Source organism: Manacus candei, unplaced genomic scaffold (assembly GCF_025592945.1).
Source record: "Manacus candei isolate 608988 ecotype Guabito, Panama unplaced genomic scaffold, ASM2559294v1 h1tg000015l, whole genome shotgun sequence".
Lineage (NCBI taxonomy): Eukaryota > Metazoa > Chordata > Aves > Passeriformes > Pipridae > Manacus > Manacus candei.
In genome coordinates, this window is record NW_026138063.1 from 25,984,740 (window position 1) to 26,008,609 (window position 23,870).

General features: G+C 41.2%; 1 protein-coding gene across 5 annotated transcripts in view; it reads right to left on the reverse strand.

Moving 5' to 3' along the window:
* The window catches only part of LOC127468434 (glypican-5-like), a 407,170-nt gene that overhangs the window by 268,839 nt on the left and 114,461 nt on the right, over positions 1–23,870 (reverse strand). For all 5 annotated transcript variants that reach the window (XM_051781578.1, XM_051781576.1, XM_051781575.1 and 2 more), the window contains one exon: positions 14,997–15,691. In XM_051781578.1, coding sequence (XP_051637538.1) covers positions 14,997–15,691 — 695 coding nt within the window. The remainder of the gene's footprint in view (positions 1–14,996; positions 15,692–23,870) is intronic.

A 23,870-nucleotide genomic window follows, 5' to 3' on the forward strand; every position in this document is an offset into this window, starting at 1 on the left:
AAAGCACGTAAAACAATATAATGAGCATATTGGGAATGGCAACTAAGGGTAAACTCCATATATCAAGTATAGCAGTGAGTCAAAACAAACCATCTCACTAAGTGAAATTTTTAACAAGAAGTATTGACAAAGAAAGAAAACAAGGGACAAAGTATAGGTGTCTCCTTGAAAAGAGCCAATGGACCTTTTAAACAAGTATGAGCACATCTTTGAATACTTCTACTGTGGCACCATGTGAGCAAACAGTTATCCTTCTGTAAGGGCACAGAGCAATGGACAGAAATACCTCAATCTCCTTTTAGTATCCAGACAGACGTCTGCTCCTCAATCCTATTCCCTTACATCAAATTTCCTATTGCCTTCTGTGTGTCCAATACACAAGGGCCCTGTGCTCATCTTTCAGACTGCACTCCTGATTCCACTCTGAGCATACAGAACAAAGCAGAGACTTGATACACACAGCTTAGAAATTACTATATTTTCTTCTTTTTCCTGTATCCTCCACTCCTTATTAATATTTCCAGTAGTAAATGCCTTCTAGGGAACTCTGCAACAACAAGGCCCATCTCTGGGAAAATGAGGATTCACGTTGCCATGGCTCACAAGCACATGAGCTATGGGTTTGTAATAAAAGCAACACAGTTTTATTAGAGAGGATTAAAACTGTTTGATCTCCCAGAAAACGACCACAGGAGATAGTGTAGAATAGAGCACGTTTGCAAAGAAACAGATACTAGAGGCACCAATACACACTTCAGATAAGGAGGACAGAGGTTCTTCGCATTGTAAAAAATAAGCTTTGGAAGTTGTCCCAGTGACTGCTCAGATGTAACACAACTGTCAAAATGCCCAGGCCCTGTCTCAACTTGACAAATCAGGTATTTTATGGCATCTCCAGTTAGTGACATAAGCCAACACTTGAGGTAGCCCAGACATTGCTTGAGATCACAGACAACAAATTTGTGTGTTTTTCCTTCTATATAAATGCCAAATTTTACTCTGAGCAGAATCCCCTTAAAAGAAAGGAGATCTGCTAGTCAGGGCAGATGCCTGTTTGCTCTGCTTGGTCCTGTGGCTGCAGGAAGCCTTTGGCTCTGCACACAAGGGCCTTAAAAGGCCCACAGCTCTCTCTCTAGGCCTCAAGTCTTTAAAGGAAAAGGCAGGTCATATCCTATAAACACAGGCACAAAAAATTCAGTAACTAGGATTTATAGTTCCATTTCTCCTTACAGACTGCATTGAATTCTCTGGTTCATACAGACATAGGAAGACTAGAGAAAAAAAATCAGTGAAGATTTTGCGTAGATGGAATAGAAGAAAATAAATAAGTAAAGCTTCATTACAATTAACAAAAGCCTAAAGAATAACAACAAAATCACCAGGGCCTTTCACCTCATCTACCACAGAAGAAGGGCACACACACCATGAGTCACCAAGCTCCTGTTTCCAAGCTGTGCTCTACATCTCTCCACGCAACCTGATCATTCCAGCCCTGATCCAGTCGAGCGCCATGTGCTGATGCTCCTGCCCAATGCCTTCCTAGCATAGCTGGTATTTTTACTGTAAGATCAAATCATAGAATCAACCAGGTTGTAAAAGACCTCCGAGATCATCAAGTCCAACCCTTGATCCTACACCGCCGTGGTTACTAGACCATGGCACTAAGTGCCACATCCAGTCTCAAAAACCTCCAGGGACGGTGAATCCACCACCTCCCTGAGCAGCCCATTCCAATGTCTGATTACTCTCTCTATAAAAACTTTCTTCCTAGTATCCAACCTGAACCTCCCCTAGCAGAGCTTCTGAATAGGCCGAAATCTGCCCTGTGGAAGTCCAGGGTAGAAGTTTTATTGATGGCCCTCTCTGCATCCCTGAGTATTGAAAACTCATAGTCACTGTGCCCCAGATGGCCTCTGACCACCACATCTCCCACCAGCCCCTCTCTGTTTGTGAACAGAAGGTCTAGCGGGGCTCCCTCCCTGGTAGGCTCATTTACCAGCTGGAGCAGGAAATTATCCTCTCTACACTCTAGGAATGTCCTAGACTGCCTCTTCTCTGCTGTGTTGAGTTCCCAACAGATATCCGGCAGGTTAAAGTTGCCCACAGGAACAAGGGCTGGCAATTTTGAGACATCTGCCAGATGCTTGTAGAAAAAGTCATCACCCTCATCACCCTGGTTGGGTGGTCTGTAACAGACTCCCACCAGGATGTCAGCCTTGTTGGCCTTCTCCCTGATTCTGATCCACAGGCACTCAACCTTATCGTTACTGACTTGGAGTTCTACAGAGTCAAGAGACTCTCTAACATATAGAGCTACCTCTCCACCTCTCCTACCTTGCCTGTCCCTTCTGAAGAGCTTGTAGGCACCCATGGTAGCACTCCAGTCATGCAAGTCATCCCACCACATTTCCATGATGGCGACCATGTCATAGCTTTCCTGCTGCACGATGACTTCCAGCTCCTTGTTTGTTACCCAGACTACGTGCATTGGTGTACATGCACTTCAGCTGGGCTGCTCAATTCACTTCTAACTCAGGCTTTCCACCCTTAAGCTCATCTCTAGAGAGCCTGGTTTAAACCCTGATTTCAACCCCTTCTCCGTTCAAACCTAGTTTAAAGCCCTTCTGATCAGCCCTGACAACTTTTGGGCTAGAGTCCTTCTGCCCTTGCTAGATAAATGAAGCCCATCTGACTCCAGCAGGCTGGGTACCATAGAATTTGCCCCATGGTCAAAAACACCAAAATTCCACCAGTGGCACCAATTCTTTAGCCACCTATTAATAAGACAGGTTTTCCTACTCCTCTCCTCATTAATCCCTGCTACTGCAAGAACTGAGGCGAACACCACCTGTGCTCCTGAGCCATTAACTGATCGACCCAGTGCCTTGAAGTCCTTTTTAATTAGCCTGGTACCTCTTTCATTAATGTCATCACTGCCAGCCTGGACCACCAGCAGTGGATAATAACCAGAGGGCTGGATTAGCTCAGGGAGCCTCCTACTAATATCCCTCACCCAGGCCCTGGGAAGGCAGAAGACCTCCCTGTGGGATGGGTCCGGTCGGCATATAGGGCCTTTAGCTCCCCTCAGAAGGGAGTCCCCTACTACAACTACCCCTCTTTTTTTCTTTATAGCTGTGGTTTCAATCCGTCTAGTAGATGGGGTGGAACCAGGAGACCCTCCAGACAGATCCTCTTCTTGACTACCCTCTGCCTGACTCTCTGGGTCCAGGGCCTCATATCTGTTCTTTAAGGGAACCACAGGAGGTGATGGGGGTCGGGAGGGGATTCTTTTACCTCTTCAGTCAGGGATCTGTTTCCATTCCCTCCCATCTACTTGGTTTGCTCTATTTGCCTGATGGCAGGAGGGGCAGGGCTTCACCATCTCCTGCTGGACTTCTTTTGGGGTCAAAAATACACACCAGTGTATTTCCCTTTCACTCTCCCTAATTCTTCTTTAGCCTCTCCGCTTCTTCCTTGAGCTCTGCCACTAAGCACAGCAAATCATCCAACCTGCTCGCATCATATGCGGGCGTCTCTCGCACTCCTCTGGTACTGACTCCAGGCTCAGACACTCTGAGCAGCCAGTGATCTGGACAGCTGTGTCCTTCCTGGGGGTTCTGCCTGGGTTAGCACACTCCCCCTGACAGCAGCAGCAACGGCTTTCACTCGTTTGGAAACCACTGGCTGGGTCTAGTGGAGTTACAGGGGGCAAAAAAATAAAAACTAAAAATACCCACAGCCACACACGTACCTCATAACCCACCAGAGAGAGCTGGGAGCGTGGGTGGCTGTGCCCTTCCTGTGTGAGCTGCCATGCCACATCCCTGTTTGCCCACTGTTGGTTGCTTGTGCTCCCTGGAGCAGTTTAAATCTCCTGGCAATGACCTTGGCTGGACCCCCTGATCAGCCGATTAGGCCTCACAGGGCAGCTGGTCTCAGCTGGTCTGAGCAGGGAACAGTCCTCCCTGTAGTTCAAATCTCCCGGCTACAAATGCTGGTAATGACAATTTTTTCTCAATTTTTCCAGGTAACATTAACCTAACTGAATAATTACTGGGAAACAGGAGAGGAAAAGAGAAGTCGGTACTCAGTTGGACGAAATATGTAATTTTTCCCTGTGTACAAGACAGAGGTCTTGGCAAGATGCAGCCTCTTTTGGGGCAGCAGGTGACAAGAGAGGCCACCAGCTTTTCACTCTAATCTCACTGCCCATCTACTGTCAGCAGGTTGAAGACTTGCACTAAGACAAAAGGACAAACTTAACATTTCACCCAAGTGCCTGTAAGTCCCTTCAATGAAGCTGTAATGAGGAGAATGAGGAGCTCCTCATTCTCCATCTTCCTCTGGTATATCAAAAGCTTACTCCAAAGCTACTGTTACTGTGTCTCTCGGACATGACTACAGTTCATGACTGAACCACAGCACATTATGAAGCAACTAGCTCTTATAAAATATTTGACAGGTAATGGACACATTTTTATGTTCTTTCATACACTGAATCCACCGACTAAGCTACTTAGGAGAAAAAAAAAATTCAAAGGAATTCAAAGGAAAGATAGCATTTAACACACATCTTCAGCTGGACATTGAAAGACAAGTCCTCGAGCTGTTTGTAAAAGCACCCTGCAGCACTAAGCTTGCGTGGCACTGCAGCATATAAAAGGTGAACAGGGACATCAAACAAAATACCTACAAATCAAGAGATTAGCATCCAAATGCCTTGCTGATAAAAACAAAACTGGAATTTATTTATAGAAAATAAAACAGTGCTGTAAGTCTCTTTATAGTTCAGTTTTTATATTCAAAGAAAGGTACAATATATATTTTGGATGTTATTTTTTCCTCAAAATCTAAACTATGCTAAGTGCAAAATCAGTGAAGAGCTCTCCTAACTAATCTTAAAAAATAAAATCACTCTGAGAACATTTACTGCTTAAATTGGCAAATCCTCTACTGGCAAGGAAATGGTTAAAGAAAAAATAAGGGGAAAAAAGCCTTAAAAGACTCAGGAGAATTAGCTGTTGCTAAAACAATTTTATGGTCCTTTCCACTTCACTGGAGGTAGTTTGTATGGCTGACTGGAATCTATTCAATGCTGTCAAACATCTAACACTCCCATAGCCAGATGCCTTACAATGAATAACAAGCAGCAGAGCTGCCAATATGCTGGAGCTGCATTTTTTACCAGGGACTAGACCTAACCCAGCAACACTCCAACTTCATTGTTTGATGCCTTGTTAATTTATAAGACCAAAAATTAACCACAACAAACACAAGTGCCAAAATTCTAAAGCACTGCAGCTACAAAATCTATCATATTTAACAAACCACAATACAGAAAGTCAGGTTCATGAAAAAAACCTGCACATCTAATTTCTCTTTTGTAGTTTAAATGGATTTTGCAATAGAAAACACTCGATTTCAGCAGACAACTTCCGCAATCTGGGGAGACTTACAATAAGTGCACAGAATAAAAAAGAAAGAAGTGGAAACGATTAATAAAGTGTACACAACTTGCTGAAACACTAAGCACACATCATCTGTGATCTTGAGCATCATCATTTCCATAAATATTATCCCAACCATTCATTGCTTTGCTTCAAGCAAAATCCTGGACTTTTACCATATTGATGTCCTTCATCTTTCAACTCTAATAATGGTGAAGCGCTGACACCAGAATCGTATTCCAAGAAAGATAGAGAGTGCTCAGTGACAGCCCTGGGTTTGGGAAATTACGGCTGTGTCTCTTGGCAGCTTTATGATTATGGCTTTGACAGGCCTTGTACTCTGTAGCTCATATCCTGCCATGGGCACATCCTCCTACTTACACAGCGTTGAGCCAAAGTCAAACAGGACACAGACATTGCAACTGAGGATATACTTCAGCATTTTCAACTTCGGGGTGAAAATGAGCATCATTCTCACCGTATTTTACACAGGTTACAACTTTGCGGTTTACTTTTCATTATTATTTTAATTACACTTGGTGTTAGAGCTCCCAGGACGTAATCCTCCAGGAATTCTAAGGTGCTGAAAAATTCCAGAGCCTCAGTTTGACAAACAAAATGAAGCAAAGCAGCTGTTTTGAGAAAAAGTGGCCTATATCCTGCCAATAACAGCCTTCTGAGAAAAACTAAACTCAAATCAACAGCAGAAATAATAAGCTCATTCTTACTAAATAAAAATACCTGCTACATGAACTAAACTTTTAGAACTAAGCTGGTTATCCACACCCTAAAACAGATGTAGTTTCATTTGAAGGCATGAAGAAAAGCACTGGGCTGCCTATGTCAACATGTGCACATGTGCTTATGTGCTTGTGAACACTCGTGTTAGTCTTCATAGCACTGAACATCAGAGGGGACAGGCTTAACACCCCTGCCCTGGCCAAAAACACCTGCTTCATCAACCATGCCCTTCTAGGCATGTTTTTAGAATTAACATCAATGGGGTATCACTGTTTTTAACATTAAAGAAAACAACAATGAAGTAATAACATCTACCTTTCAGAAATCTATCACACCTGAGTTATTTTCCCTAAATGCAGATGGTAGCCATAATGCAAAGGGAATGATTTTTTTTAAAATTCATTTTTTACAACACTGTTTAGGCCTCTTTCTCTGAAAGCAGGTTACTGTTTCTTGGGTTTATATTTAACCTGCTATCCTTACTCTCCACATTTGGGTAACTTGCTGGCCCTATACCATACATTAGGATAGGCCTGGGCAACACAGCAGAAACACCTTAATCATGTGGAATATCATCTGTTTTGAACCAATCTGCATGCACATCTCCTGAAAACACTTGACAGCATTTCTAGGACCACACGAACATATACAAATACCTGACACATTTTCCACAAATGGTTTAGCAGTAAGATTAGGCCAAACAACTATAGCTTGATTGTATCTCAAAGATAGAAGCCTTTGTCAAAAGGCAGCAGCCCCAAGTCACTGTCATTCCCAAAACCTTAATCACAGTAATTAACCACAAATGGTTAATCACAATCCAAACTGGTCTTGGATCAAAAGCAGGTAAAAAGGTATATCCATCAATTCCATTGATATCCATGTTTAACATAAACCCTTTAGGTTACATGTTTACACAAAATACAAGATCCAGGGAATGGGAAGTAGAACTTGAATACTGCTCCGTCAGGCAGAAAAGAGCTTTTTATCTCACTACAGATTTATGACTTGTTAACAGTGTGGTTAAGCAGTATCAGCAAGTCAGCAGGCAAGATGGGACTTGTGATGGCCTTTGGGTATGAAGAGACATCCAAATAAATCATCGCTTCTGCAAAAGCAAACTTAAGGCCATACAATTTCTGTAAAATCAACTTCTTACACACATGTTTAGTCAAACAACATGACAGCTGGATAATACCCAGTAAATATCTTAGGCCAACTCAATTGTAATGATGTGATGGTTTTTATTCCTGCTCCAACTGATAATAATTTAGGTTTTTGGAAATATGTATTTCAATTTAACTTACTTCATATTGACATAAATACTAAATTTCAAGCAGTTCCATCGCTGCAGATGAGATGATCCTTAACGTCAGGAAATCAGGCTACTCTGAGGTATCAAACACCTGCATGGAGGAGAACTGTCATCAACCAACAAGGGCCAGAAAGCTCCTTGGATCCCCTTGAAGAGCTGTTCAAGACTACATGAGCTCTAATTCTCCAGAGGACTTTTGTAACAGATGGAAATGAGGCAAATACATTAAACAATTTAGATGATTATTTCCAGAAATACTTCTACAGTACTCAAGTGTCAAAATGCTTTTAAGTCAAGCAAATAGCACGTGGTAAGACTTATAAAGCTGACTACAAGAATTAGATGCTCATACTCCATGAAATTCAGTTGATTTCAGATACATAGCTCCACTTCTCCTTTTTAAAAATTCACTCCTGACTGACCATGAGAGCAGCATCTTAATGAGTATAAAGCCCAAGAGAAATAAATTAAAATTTTAATGTAGACCTATTTTTACATGTTTTACACCCCTGTGAAAGCCATTCTTTTACCTTTCACACAGAAATGAGTCATTACGTTAGAAGGTGTGCCTTCAGTGCAATTCTCCCCGTTCCTAAAAGGTCTCCTTCTGTCCCTGGATTCCCAAGGGATTTGAACCTTATGTACATTCATGTAACTTCGGTTCCCAAGAACAAAATGTACAAGGACATGCCTTCAACGTGAGTGATTGTGTCACTCAGCATCACCTCTGCTGCTACATCAGACCAGCTTCAACAGGGCTGCTCTGACATCTTAGACAGAAACCTCATCGGAGCTGAAGTTTTCTCCACTTTCTGTTTTCAGAGGAGGTTTGCTGCTAAGCACTTAGAAAAAGCAAAATGTCATTTAAAATAGCATTTCCAGTGTAAATATTTCACAAGCGTAACTTTCCCTGTCCGTTTTTACAGTTATTTTCAGCAATCTAACCGCAAGGAATTGAATATATTGCTTTAATCTCTACTAACTACAGTTTTTATACTTATTGACAGCTGCTATCAATAATTTGAATTGGAAAACTTGCAGGACAGAAGGACCTGAGTTCAGTTCTGAGTGTTCTCCAAAGTCTCCAGGAGTGTTTTATGATACCATTCAATGTCATTAATCAAGCAGTTCATTACTGACTGGCAGAAACTCTTTGTTGCTGTGAAGTCACTCAGCACAAAGTTATTTTGTTCACACTACTGCCATTTCCTCTTCAAATTTGTAGGGTTATTGCACATCAATCTCCTGCTGCTGCAAATTTGGCATTCTTTTCTCTAAGCTGTTATTTACCTAAAGGTGACCATTTTAACAGATCCTCAGTTTTTTATTTTTCAGGATTTTTTTTTTCCTTCTCCATTACTAATAATTTAAGACCACCTAAATTATTTTCTGTAAGCCTTCCATCCACTGCTGAATTTTTATCAGAAAACTTACAGTAAGAATTTCATATTTGTTTTCCCCAAAAGGCCCGTCCCCTATAAATTCTGGCTCGAGCCCACCACAGTAACACAGGCATTCCAGGACACACCAAGTATGTTCTTTCACAGGCAGATGCCCCCTTCCATCTTTAAACTGAACCTAGAAAATATCTATGCAGTTTGCTTGTTCAATCCAAAGGTATTATATGCTGATTTCTAGCAGGGATCATCTGTTCTGGTTAAATGCAACATTAAACAAATCCTTGCAACATCCAGTTGGCTGAAGGTATGTGCAGAGGCTGCATCATATGTGCCTGCAAAGAACACTAAAATCTACCTCTAAAAATGAGGTGCTGTTTGAGTACTGTACTAAGAATGGCCAAAAATTAAAAATAATCCTCATTTCTTTCTACACCTATATCCCTGACTTTTTGTTGAACATTACTGAACAAATCACAGAACCTCCTCCATTTGTTTTTCAAGATATGACACCAGAATACAACTATTTAATAAAATTACTGCAAGAATCAAATATTAGACATTCTCTCAGTGCTTCTGTTCCTGTCTTGCACTTCTCATTGCTTCTCAGCTCTCCAGCTCTCCCAGCATTCTCCACCTTCAGGTTAAGTGGCTCAGGTATCTCTGTGCCTATAGGCCTTCCCTGAATTCATCTGAAAAAGAACCACTTTAGCCAGTGCAAAGCACCTTACAAGGGTCAGCAAGAGCAATTTCTGAATCAAAACATTACCAGTGATGTATCAAACAATGAGAGAAATGCATTTTAAAATGCCTTCAGGGAGGAAAATTTTTAAGACAGTGGGATTGTTGGGCATTTTCTGACTACCTGCTTTGCAACAGGAACCAAATTTCTAAAACCACTGATGGGAGGAGACTGATGGATGACATCCCTCATTGCAAAGAATCATGGCAGAAATGGTTGGACAGACATGGAAAGCCCCACTCCTTTGTCTGTGTTTTCTTTGTCAGCAAGGTCAACAGTCCCTGCAACAAGCTTTCACCTTCCCAACCCTTTCTTGCATTTCTTCTGAACCACACAGATTTTTAAGAAACAATACTCAGATGATCTGCCAAAAACAGGCATCAGAGAGTCTCTTTCATTACAACCTTAAACCAGTTCCCTTTAAAATACAAATGGTATTTAGTGGATCTCAGTATTATCCATCCTTCTCCTCCATGTCTTCACAATCGATGGAAAGACTGTCACTGATTTTCATCAGATTTTTTCTCTCACAATCACTATTTCCTGACACTCCTACAAATCCAAGCATCTTGCATCTTAAACACCCCTCCCTTCTTGTATTTCTCCTGCCTCTATCTGCTCCTCTTCCCAAAGTTTATTCTTCTATCACTTTTTTACATCACTCTTATCACATTAACTTGTAAGGTTGTCTCCAAGAAATTAACTGCCTCAAGGCAGATCTTTCTGCTTCCTCCTAATGCTTAATCTCTGATCATATCTTGGTTTTATAATCCCTATTAAGTCTTTTATTAGCTTTTGCTTTTATTACTCCTATAATCATGAAACACAATATGTTGGACTTTGCTCTTGTATAACAGTTGGTCATTCTAAAAATATCAGGTCTGTGGCTTTTTACATTCTCTTCATTTAATGCTTTTTCAGCCACTATAACATTAGTAACAAGATAAGTACTTTATGCTTATGAACTTCTTGCAGCAAGAACAGAGAGAAACACACACCTTCCCACATCCTAAATATTTCTGCTAATACACATCCCTTTGCATTTTCCACCATGTGGGAGGGCAGGCAAGTTCCACAAGAAGCCACATGAGGAGCAGAAGTTGTGGCAATACCTGGGAAGTGTGTTTAAAAGAAAGAGTAATTAAGTGTTCAAGTTCTATACAGCTGATGGGAAATTCAGACCATAAAATGTTGTTTCTTTGAAAATCTTGTCTCTGCTTTACCCTTGACAAATGGAACCCCAACGCACAGAGGTATTTGCCAATGGCCTCACTGCCCTTGGGATTAAGACATGGATAACAGCACCCAATCCCAGGGCTGGCAGCTCCCACAGCTGGCTGCTGAAGCACCACCCAAGCACAGCAATACACACAATCCCTGTCAGCCACCTGCACAGCACAGAGCACACTGTGGGACAAGGAACAAGTCCCCAGTGCCAGAGAGGACGCAGGGTCATTTGCTCACCTGTGTGAGCAAATGCATCTCAGATGCTTAGATAATCTAGGAAGTGAAAGAATCATCCTTTTGCTATCAAACCTCAGAACACTCCTCTGATGTATATTCTGTTCCACAGATAGGAGAGGTGAATCTCTGTGTAACCACGAACTGTCAAAGCTAAAGGAAATCTGAGCAGGGCACTGACTCGTGAGTGCCCACCTGTCCAGCAGGAAACCCATCCCATAGATCATTGGTGCCTGCTGGATCCAGAGTAGGAAGCAGCGCCACTGTGGGAGAAAGATGACCAAGCCTCACTGAAGCCCAAAACTGAAAGCACTGGGATATGTGCCATGTATTACTGGAGGTGCAGACCTACAGTTAGTGAGACTGGTCAGATTCCAACCATTTCTGATCCAACAGAAATCTTCCCTACCTCCATTTCCCGTATCTGTCCCCATACATGACCCCTGTCCCTCTCGAGATGGGCTGAAAGCCAAGCCCTCACTAGCCCTACACAAGCAACTAGAACACCTCACTGGGACCTGGGAGTGTGGGCACAGACAGCATTTGTTACTCTGCCTGGTGATCTACCTGCCTGAAGTGCCAGTGGCCACATCCACGGCAGAACTGCCTCTCCTCTTCCTCACATTTTTAGTTGAGGGTATTTTACTTTCACTTTGAATAGAAAGTAAAATTTAAAAATAGAATCCAGAAGGATGTATGGAGTTTGTACAGCAAGAGGGTAGACTGAGCACATGAAAAATGAGACCACACAAAGGCACAAAAAGAAAAAGCAAGAGAAAAAGTCTCAAAATGATAAGGAAGGGCTTCTACCAATAAGACAATACGATTGAGCAGCCCAAGCAGAAAGCAGTGATGACAGTGATTGCTGATGCTGCAGAGCGGGACTGGCCCACATTAGGTTAAGTAAGCTGGAGACCAGCCAGCATCATTGAACAAATGGCACAGCACATTCCACAGAAATCTGAGGAGAGATTACCAATATCTTAAAGGTGACCTTTCACAGATGCTATCCCAGCAAATCAGGCAATTCTCCTGGCTGTAATGGACGAGATCAGCAGAGGCCAGTCTCCTGAAGTTATGCACTCTTCATACAAATAGGATTTTTATTTTTAAATTTAATATCAATTGACTGCACCTCATTTGAGCAAAGTACCCTAAGTGCTTTATTGGTTTGTTTCACCCCTTCTCCATTTTAAAGAAAACATAATCTAACTTTCATTATCATCCAGGCAGGAAGCAAGACAAAAAAAGAACCCTAATTTTTAGCCATACTGTCTATTAAAAATGTAAAATGTTTCCTAAAAGGGCAGGTACATTAATTAGGCTGCCTCAGGATAAATGAAAATTACTAAGAGTGCTCTGCTTTCCTGGATGAGTTTTCCATAGATTATTTATAATTGAATGAAATCAATTACAGTATTTGTAATGGAAATTGTATGTAAGTTAAACATCTCCACTTTTGCAGAAGCTGAAGAGCACACTGCATGGATCGAGAAAGATCTCCACATATTTTTGAAGGGAAAAGAGAAATTATCTTTTCTAGGGGAAAAAAAATAATCCTATAAGTGAAACAAGCAGGAAATACAAATCAAATGGCCCCAGTGTCACTGAGAGTCCAAGCCTGGATTCTGAGAAGCCATCTCCAGCTGGAAATCCTGAAGCTGAGGACTCTTTTCCGTTTCTTCAGAGAGGGAAATACAGCTTAATTAGGCTCAATTTTCTAAATAATGTTTATCCTCTGTAACTAATCAGGAAAACTTTAAATCAGTATCAGATTAATGCTTGTTCAAATAGTGAAACATGCTCTATGTTCCAAATACAATCTTACCCTGCTGACAATTGAAAGGGCTGAGGGTAACGCACACTGGCACAGTTTTTATCGTAAAACAGAAAACATCTTTGCCATCCTACTGAGCAGTCCCTAAAACAACACGTATTTTGCTCATGGAGATCTCACCAGTGAGACAAGATAAAAGATAATTTTGGGGAAAAAAGAATTAATGAAGTTTCAAACACAACAGCGCATTCTGAATTCATTCTGAATGAAAGAAGGAAAATGTTTAAACATACTGCTAGGGAATGGAAAAAGTCCCAAATAAAATTAATTGAATCATCATTAAAGAGAATCCTGAGCCTGAAAGATGCTTCAGAGAGAATTCTACTTCCAAGTCACCTGAAAGCAATACACTCGTTGAGTTCATCCACCATTATCCAATATTCACCTGGATTACGAATTTTACCCCTCAGTAAGCTAAACAAGTGCATGTGAACTATGAGGCTGACAAATGCAATGCAGAGTTATGCTTTAGCATCAGATATCACAACAAATATGTCAGACCACTTTTGCTGCTAGTAGTCAGAAAGCTGAACTTGATTCCTAATTACTCCTGTGTAATCAGCAATGAAGCTGTGGAATGATATGAGATATCCATCTATAGTCATAAAAAGTCAATATACAGTAATAATGTACTCTGATTTTTAGTTCCTCTCTAGACTCATATAAAAACAACTTACAAGTGAAAATAAGGGCAGATGCCTGAACACTGTTCATTACATGTTCCAAGTTTTACACTGCCCTAACAGATACATGGTGACACTACTAGACATTATCACCATGAAGACCTGCAATGCAAGCAGGCTCCAATGCCTGCTGTGCACTATTCAAGAACCTGGAAAAATCTTTTCTTAGAAATTTTTTGTATTTATCCCTGGATGTCAGATAAACCAGCGGACACGAGTGTCATTCATGAAAAGGAAAGGACAACTGAAGCAACATAAACAGAGCAATATCCAGTGAAATTTTATCAGATTACTGGAAGTGCTTGGGGTTTTTTATAATCTACATATCGTACTGATCATAAATCTCTGGGCTCAGTCAAGTGTTCTACAGTAGACAGCTGCAATATTAGGGATCTTGGAAGGTTGCAAGCACACAAGCATTCTTCCCCTATAAAAACACTTCCCTAGTTTAGAATACCCTCTGCCACAGCCTCTTTCTGTAGACCTTCTAGACTGTTTTTTCTCTTATGTGAATATGATGACCAGAGTTCTGCACAGTAATTAAATTTTTTGATTTGTGCATTTTCTTCTTATTTGTTTTCTGCAAGAATTCCTTTATTTCCAAGACAGGCAAACCCATCTGCATTTCTAAGATTAGTCTTTACCCTGCTTAAGGCCACACTGCTACATTTTTTTTTTTCCATTGACAGTTGTGTTGAACTTCATACCAGATGTAGTCAGCTGCATCATTAGTTATTTCAGTCATTTCTGGTCTAATCTTCAACACCTTGAGAGAACACCTGCCCGTCATATGCTGCAATTATTTATGTGGATCTGCTTTAAGTGCATTTTTATCCTTTACTTACATAAAGGCTGTCAACTAAGTTTGAATTTTTTCATGCTCTTTTCCCAGCTTCTGTAGGATGGGTGTACTTATTATAGACCTGTACTACCTTCCTGATGTCTCAGTCAACACAAAAGTAAAGGGACTGTAAATCTGTGAAAGTTAATTTCTTTGCTTTTATTTAGAAACTTGCTTTTCTAGACCCTTAGAGCAATTCCTGAAGAATGTCCCCACATGCCAGGGAAACACTTACTCGTTATCAAGTATAACAGACCCCAAATTTTTGCTTAGAAAACTGTGCAGCCAAGGCAGAGCTCCATGCTTTACAGTGTTGCTTCTCAAGAAACAAACTCCCCCCCAACCCTCTCATTTCAGAGCAGACCCTACTGAACCCCATGATAATTGCCTGTAATGTTCTCATGTACTACCAAACAAAGATCTAGTTGAAGACTAAAAATTGATGCAAAGACAACACCAACTCCTTTAAATGTTTATCCACCAAATAAGGAAACTGATAAATGGGAGTAGCAAATAATCAGAGAGTACTTACTGTGGCGGAGAGCTGTGGCCCATTGAGCTGTGCGTGAAGGATGGCTTCATTGATGGAGTTCCACATTCCCGACAGTGCAATTTCCAGATCATGCGAGGTAGCCATTTCATTAGTGAGATATTCCAGCGTGGAGATGTACTCCCTCCATTGTGCATCCAGCTCTGACACGCTGGCCAGGCAGCCCCTCATTACATTCAGACAGTAGCCGACGCAGGGTCTGATGAGCGTCAGGCCCTGGCAGTGTGGGCAGTACTGCATCTTCACCAGGGCTCTGCTGCACTCCTTCATCAGAGCCGCGTGTTCAGTAGTATTTATCACTTCAATGCCCAGGCTCAGGGCCTGGCTGAGCATCCGACTGGCCCAAAGAGATTTTGACAGCTCTGTAACCATGTTTTTAGAATAGTGTCCAAAAGGATTTATGTCTTGCCTTGTGAGACGCAGACACTCTGTATAGTCCTCTGATAGATCTGTAATTCCTGGGTTTATTAGCCGACTATACACCAGAGGAAAGAGACTGTCAAAGAACCGCAATACTGCACTTTCCACTGTAGTCTCTGCGCCCAGAATGTAGAGAGAGATGTCTGTAAAAAGCTCCTTAACAGGCTCTGCTGCTTCTCTTGCCATGGGTCTGTAAGCTGTCTCAAACAGGGAGCTTGTGCGGTTTTCAGCAAAGCGAAGCAAAGACTCAAAGGCCTCTAAAACAGGGGCAGAGGAGAGAAAGAATTAGAGGTTAACAGCAGGCACAATCTCAGTCACAGGACTAACACTGTCCTGAACAGGAACACCAACAGTTACATGGAATCTGCAATATGATTACAGTAATACAGTTTTCACCAGTAACGTGATTAGAAAGACACCTAAATAATACCTGTGCATAATAAATAAAGGTAACACGTAACACACAATTATTTTCTTTAAAAAAGATGACTCTCTTCTCCCTAGCTAGACCCTGACCCAAACTTGATAGTCAAGGAAGGACTCACACAGACTCCTGTGAGCACAAGCTTTTGGAACTGACATTGCATTTGGGCATTCAACTGGGTATATTTCCAAAATATCCCTTTAGCTCAATGAGAGATTGTGACATAAATGAATACAAAAAGAAGCTGAAGCTTTTGTTTCACAGTTCTGTGAGTATGTGGCTTGAGAGGCACTTCTTGCAAAGTACAACTCCAGGATGAAGGAAAAACGCTGTGTAAATAAATTCTCTCCCCCTTAACACTGGCCAGGTCTGGAGACCAGCCAGTGGTTGGGCAGGACTTGACATCAAGTCTGCTGTGACCCAAAACCAAAAAAGAAATAATAACGTCAGAAAAATCCTACCTCCTTTAACCATACCATTTTCAAAAGTGAAGAAAAAAATAATGTTTAAGAAGTTCCACAGTTAACACATTTCAAAATGCACATGGCAAATATTATACACTCAAACCACTGACTGGGGCACTACAATCCATGGACAGGGTAAGGAAGCGATCAGTTCCCCAGATTATTTTTAATGACACAGAAGATAGCAATCCACACCATTCCCACTGCTTTCTTTGGAAGCTCTCCAACAAAAAGCCTCTGGCATAAATCATTCTTGCACTCCTCTGGGTGGCAAGTAGTTCCAGTCAAGGCAGGAGACCTGTCACATTATACCTCCTGAGGACTGGCCAGATAATGGGGTTTTTGGTCTAATCCTACTCTACATTCATACGAACATCACCATGTGATTCACTGCACTGCAGCACAAACCCAAGTCACTCACAGATCAGCCCAACAGAGGAGCAGATACAATAATGTAAGTCAAGATTAGCACATGCTGGCAAAGTTCTGCAGCAAAGCCTGCTCGGTGCCTTCCCCTATGACATCTCCCTGAACAACTTACTCGCTTGGTATGATAAGCATTACAGTCCCTTTTACCACAAAGTGTGGTTTAACTTAACAGATATTACAGCATATCTCATTGTATATTAAATCATCAGTATTTTGCACACGCGCACTGCATTCTTCTGCCAGAAAAATCACTTCAATATTCCCACTAGTATTACAGCAACTAATACTCTGGAAGTGCTTATAAAATCCTAGAAATTAAGAATCCACATACACTTCAGTTGAAAAAGATGACAGTTTATTCTTGGGCAGAGAAACACCTTGCCAAGTTTCAGTCTGAAGCACTTTTATAGCTGGTAACAATTCTGAAAATTAGATTTATGATGGAAATCCTGACACAAACTGTAGAGCAGGTTGTTCTGTGCTACCGCACACTATTAGAAGTTTTTCTCTTTGTCACATCACCTCTGTGTGTATTTTTATTTCTAGAGGAAAACTAAACGTAATTTTTATCATACAAAAAACTCAAAAGAAATATTTAAAACATGAAAACAGTGGTTTAAGTTTCCTCCCTACACACAATCCCTTACAGCTTATCATTAAATTATGGGAGTAGGGACTGTCATCTACAATGCCAACAGTCCTGTGCTGTTCCTTTACCTTCCACATCCACAAAGGCAGAACTGCAGACATCACTCTCCTTTCCTGAAAACTAAATAAAATTCATTTATGAATATGCAAGTACCCTTATTTTCCTGAGAAATGACAGCCCCAGCAAAAGATGAGAATAAAACAACCAATGACAACATACATCCCAAGAAAACAGACCTCAGCAGATTCCTGGGATACTGGTTGTAGACTAGAAATCATGCTGCATTTTATTTTCAAGCCTCTTGACCATGAAAATCCTATATTCAATTAAATGAAATTCTGTGTTATTCTGAGACAAGTAGGAATGTAATTTTTCATTGTATAAGGGGAAACTGTAATGGTATGTAGCTTCATTCCTCCTGCAAAAAGAGCCCTAATGCTAAAAATACAGCCCAAAAATATTGCTGGTGATTGTAGATATGCTGCAAACACCCGTAAGGTATCGTTTGCCTCCTTATCACCATTGCTGAGACACAAAAATGACTCACGACTGCAGTCAGTGATGTTCCAGAAGGAAATATACAGGTCTTTTTTCATTGTTAAGGCATTAAGAGATGTCTGAGACCATCAAATTACTGTTCTTAGACCTTTAAATTAGAAATAATGGGGCATCACACGGTCAAATGGCTTGGCAACAATGGACAGTTTGCATTCTGGCTGTACAGAGCAGGCAGCTGCTATAGTGATTAATTACGTGCTTTTAGTGCACCTTGTATGGCACTTTGTGTAAAGTTTCTAAATCTCAAGGAAGATTTACCACTGTCTACAAGATCAGCTGCTCATCTGTGCAGTCAAATACAGTAAACAGTTAGGAACTCACAAAAAGCTGATTTCTAAGCCTAAAGATACACTGAGAGAATAATTTGATCATCTTTCACTGCCCCTGACACAAGCTCCCCAGTAGCACTGAATAAATTGCAAATATATTGATTCTGAGCAGAAATAAGCCTTAATCAAAATAACCCAACGCTTGATGAAGACGTTACGTATATTTCTGCCTTCCACTAGTATTAAAATAAATAGGAATATGGAGAATAAGGTTTGTTCTCACGTTCCTCAGAAACTCCTTTTTGATTTAAGACTACAGGGAAAGTGAAACAACAGCCAGATTCAGATTTTGAACTCACACACTGGTAACTCTTTAATGAAAGTCAGGCAACATCACCTTCCACGGGGAGAATTTTGTTGAAACCATTTATCATGCGCTCACCAAACACTAGATGCCACCACTGATGTGCCTGGACAACTCAAAACACAGCTGACCAAACACAGCTCACCTCTGGAAACTTCCCATTGCACCGCTGGGGTTACGGAATGAGTTTCTGGAGAGGAGCCCTGTTCTGAGGAGATGCCGCGCTGGGTTTGTTGCTCCAGCAGCAGCACAGGGCCTGCCAGGCCAAGCAGCCAACCAGTTCTCATGTTGGACCTCCAGCCTGGGTCCTACCTCTCACGTACACTAAAAATTGCATTATGCTCAGTCTAGCACACACAGATTGGAAAATGCTGCTTTGCATGTACAGCATTCCTGTTTATTCACCCTGAGCATAGCACAGCTTGGTTGGGAGCACTAGCTCCCTTCTGACAAAAATACAGCCATCCTGACACACAAGATGTTGTCCTTCTCTTCAGCCAGCCACCAGCTACACTTCATATGCCTGATGCAATAAAAATCACAAAGGATTCCTGACTTACCTCACACCAGCTTTTGCATCAGTGTAACACCGCTGACTTCAGTGGGATTTAATCCTGATTTAAACGCATTGCATGTCACAAAAAGCTGCAGAATTTTAGTGTTTCTGCTAAAGAATAGTGCTACAGGGAGAAACAGATGGAGGAGGTTAGGTATCACTCTGCCCAGTGCTGGTGTACCAGCATTTTCCAAATATCTCCTCTATTTTTTCACCACCCGGAGGTCTATTTGTGGAAGAACAAGTAGATTTTAAGTAGCAGTACAGGCACTATAGCTGTGACTCATTCCTCACATCACATAAACACTACATCCACTGACTTACTTTACCTTCCTTCAGCAGGAATAGCTGCCTGTGCTTTTAAATTGCTGTCACCTCCATGTGAGTCCAGTCTGATGCAAGGGCTCTCTGAGTTTGTGTCCAGGCCACCACTTCTTCTCCTGCAGCCTTATCCTCAGAACGAGAATCAAAGATGCCATGCATCAATTTGCCACTCTTTCAGCCACAAAAATCTCTCAGAGTGTATTCCAAGGAGCTGTTTATTTTGCTAGGCTCCTGGACAAACAGCAACATAACCTCAAGAAGAGACTTGAAGAGAAGATCTGCTGAACAGCGAGTTGACACACGTGGCAGCACCAGAGCCTGCATTCAGGACTGCCTTCATCTCATAAAACCTGGTTTTCTCACAGTGCATGGCAGGTAGCAGATGTGGTCTCAGGGAACACACTTGGATAGAAGTTTTCCAAGAAAATCTGGATTGATATAATATAGCCATGCATGGAGAAAGTTCATTTGCTTCCCTCCCTCATACAAGCCCTTCACAAGCCATTGAGATCCATGTTCTGCAAGCAGCTGTAGGGTTCAGATGGAGAGCATTAGGCAAGGTTAAGCAACTTTCAACTCGCTGGATTATGAATCTGTTCAAACCCACATTCTTTTCTTTCCACAGGTCCAACACAGGAATATTTAGCATGGAAACCATTTTCCCAAAACCAAGTCAACCTAAACACCAGAGACCTCTGTGCACAGAGAACCATTTCTGCCCCACATCAGCTGAGGCTGAGAGAGAGCAGATCTCATGTTTGGAACCCCACATCTTCAATTACCAAAGTCCTAAAACTCAGTGCAAACCACACCAGGCCTGGGTGACAGGGAAGTTACTGTCACTGTCATCTTGCTTCTGGGTGCAGCTCAAAGCTGCCACCTTGCCCACAGAGCTGACCTGGTAAGACCACCCTGATAATGCAGCAGCCCTCCACTGCATTAATGTTTCCTTACACTCTGCAATAATTGACAGCCTGCTGGGCTTAAATTTAAAAAAATCCACAAATTCCTTAAAAAAAAAAAAATCATTATATTATAAACCGTACTGAAAAGTTTTAACAATACTCACAAAACTATCTATACAGAATCTATACAGAAATAACATCTGTGTACATTGAGTGTAATCACAAAAGAAGAATGAGAAATTTAAGTAGCTCCATTATTTGCTTGCTCTCTTAGGACCACACTAATATTTGGCTCCTTTCCCTTCAACATCTTGCATTTATTAGAGAGTTACCGGATGAATGAAAGATACAGTTTGTTGAAGAATAGCTTCCTTTGTGGCATTTCACTAGTAGCAAAACTTCCAATGCTTGGAAATTTCCTTCTTATCCTCTTTATCCTTCTGCTCAAAGTGGGGCCAAGCTCTTCATTAACACCCTACTTTTCCCTGGCCCTTACTGTTTTTAGCATGACAGTCTTCCTATACATAAACACAGCCACTCTTGATGAAACTGATGAGAAATAACATGTTAATAAAACTATCAGCAGTCTGATGGGAGTATGATAACCACACATCACAGCTGACACACCACCACCACTTTCAGGAAACGTTGCAAGCTTGCCTCAAAACTATTTTGGGCCAGAGAAAAACCTGACAGTGCTCAGAATCTGGCCAAGCAGAAGCATCTCTTGCTTTCTACTCACTTCCTGTAGCTGCTCTTATCAAGGCAGGGTGCAAAACAGATCAAGAAGCAAGAAAGTAAAGTCAGTTTTGGAAAGGGGGGGGGAAAGGCAGTTTGAATTTGCTCACCCTGACAGCAAGGAGAGGGTACAATGGCTTTACAGCTCATCAGTTCTTCTGAATCACACAGGAAAAAAAGGCATCTTTCCATTACTGTGCATTGGGGTAAGGTCTATACTTCATCTCCTCATGAGTTTGTTTACATTGACAACATCTGATAAATATCTCAGCATGTACCTTGGATACTGTATGTACCAAATGTTGATAGAAACTTCTGCTCAAGTTGAAAGGAAGTCTGTGCCTCCTCTGTCTATACCCACCAGCTATGGACATAACTGATGATCCAGAAATCCATAAGTAGGATTATTTACGGGCTAATACCTTCATCCTTTAACCCTTTGCTCAATTCCAAGTGTAATTCAAGCCTATTTCTAAACTTTAGGAAACTTCTGACAAGTTGTAAGGGTTTAAAAAAATTCTAGAAGTGAGACCTCAGAGAATAAGAACACCTGGCCTCTCCTCCTGTGCTGGGAGCTGAGACAGTGGTTTGCCACGGGTAACACTGGACAGGAGAAAGCCTGTGCAATGTGAGGGGCAGAGCAGCAGACCCGTTTCCAAAGAAGACTGACTTCCAACAGTAGCAAGAGGAACCAACACCATTAAGTACCATCTGAAAACTGCTATCTTGGTATGAAATTTATGTCTTGCTTGTTGTTTGATATGACAAACCTACTCTGTGAGCCTTGGCATAGCTGTGCAATTCTACAGGAAACAACCATCTCCTCAGACTGCAGCCCCAGCCAGCAAACCCACACCCTTTGCTCAATCACACAGTCACACAGGACACTTTATTATTATTATTATTATTATTATTATTATTATTATTATTATTATTATTATTTCTTTTTTTAGGCTTAAACAGCTTCTTTAGTATACAATCTCATACAGGGAGAAGGGGAAGAAAAATGCAGCTCGTTTTGGTGAGAGTAATGAACACTGAAACCATTAACTTTGGGTTATTTTGATGTTTGATTCTGGAAGCATCAGTAATAGAAATAAGATCAAGTCTAAACAGGCTGCTTATCTTCACCTGCTTCAGAGGCTAGTGAGGCAAAGGGGAAAAGGCAGTAGATGCACAAGCCTAGGAAATACCTTAATAACAACAGAATGGGCCAGCAAGAAATAATCTTTTGCTCTGCTCTGGTCAGTTTGCCATGAAGTCTCAAATAATGGTTTCTGTAGACTGTGTTGGGGAATATATCCAAACTGCTGGAAGTAGTAACCACACTGCACACATTTTTCAGACTTAGCAGCCTTGGCTTTATCATTTACAAACCAGCAACACTTAACAAAGTTGCAACAAGCTGCGAAACTATTGATTAAAAACACACAGCTCTGCACTCTGCTGTCCCAAACCATAACAGCCCTTTTTAAAGAAAACACTACATAGAAGAGTTCATAGAAAACAATTGTTATGCTTCACAGAATCAGTTACAGTTTGCTGGCTTGACTTTGACCTGTTCACTACATATTTCATCTTCAGGCTCTTTTGTGAATACAATGAATGAGCTGGTAATTAAATTTAGTTATTTATTATTTCTGTATGCTCCATTTCAGTACAGTTGCACATTATTTTACACACTATAATTACAGGGTACAATTACTTACTCTTTTCTAAAGTGAGCAGTCTCAAGTAAAACTAAATCAGTTGGCCAGCAGAAAGCTGGAGACCAGATGTGGTATTTACCTTTCATGACACCACCAGGCTTCCACTGACAGATAAACAAAGCAAGTAGTTCTTTGGAATATTTGTGCAGTAGAAGTATGGACACCTCCCATCACTGGAGTAAGATGATCCAGAAGAGCAGTAAAAGTCCTGAGGACTGTGGCTGGATGTGTTATAAAAGCTGTGGCTATCAGTCTCGTTCCCCTTCCATCAGAACTCCAAAAGATGATTCGTATAATTAATATCTGCCAAGTTCAAAACTGTCAGCCATTACTTAATAATATCAATTCACAGTTTTAACAGGAATTGGGCCAAGATAACTTAAGGAAGAACTACAGCTGTGCTTCAATGACATTGTTATACCCTTCATTTGTTTTCCAAGGACAAATTATTTATAATAACAGTTCTCACAATCTACAGAAATACAAAAGAAAAAGCCACAGCAGTTGTGTATCTGTAGGTAATCGGGCTCATCACTGAAGTTCTTCAGAGGTTTAATAGTCATTAGAGTAGGAGCAGAAACAATGTTATCACAGTTATTTGATCAGTCACTAACATGGATAGTGATGACTGGAAGCTACAGCAAGCAGCACGCAATTCCCAGGATGGATTACAGTACAAAGCACTTGCAAAACAGCTTTGAATGACAACTCTGTAACCGTCAACATTCTATTCCAGACAGACCCCCAGGGACAGTCCACGTTGCTTAAATTAGGTCCGATCTAACTATTCTAATGAACAAAGTTTTTGCCATATTAAAAAAAGCATCTGGTTTTATTTTTCAGGCTAAAACCCTATGTGCTGTTGCAAAGATGTTCAAGTGAAATGAAAGACACCATTTTTCCTTAGAAAATAAAAAAGCTTTCCAGTAAAAATAAACAACAGCTTGAACAATATTGTCTTAAAAATCAACGCTGGGGGATGAGGTAAACCCCCAGTTTCTTTTCAAGTAAGGGTCTTGCTGGGGGCAGGGTGTGGGGTTTTTTTGA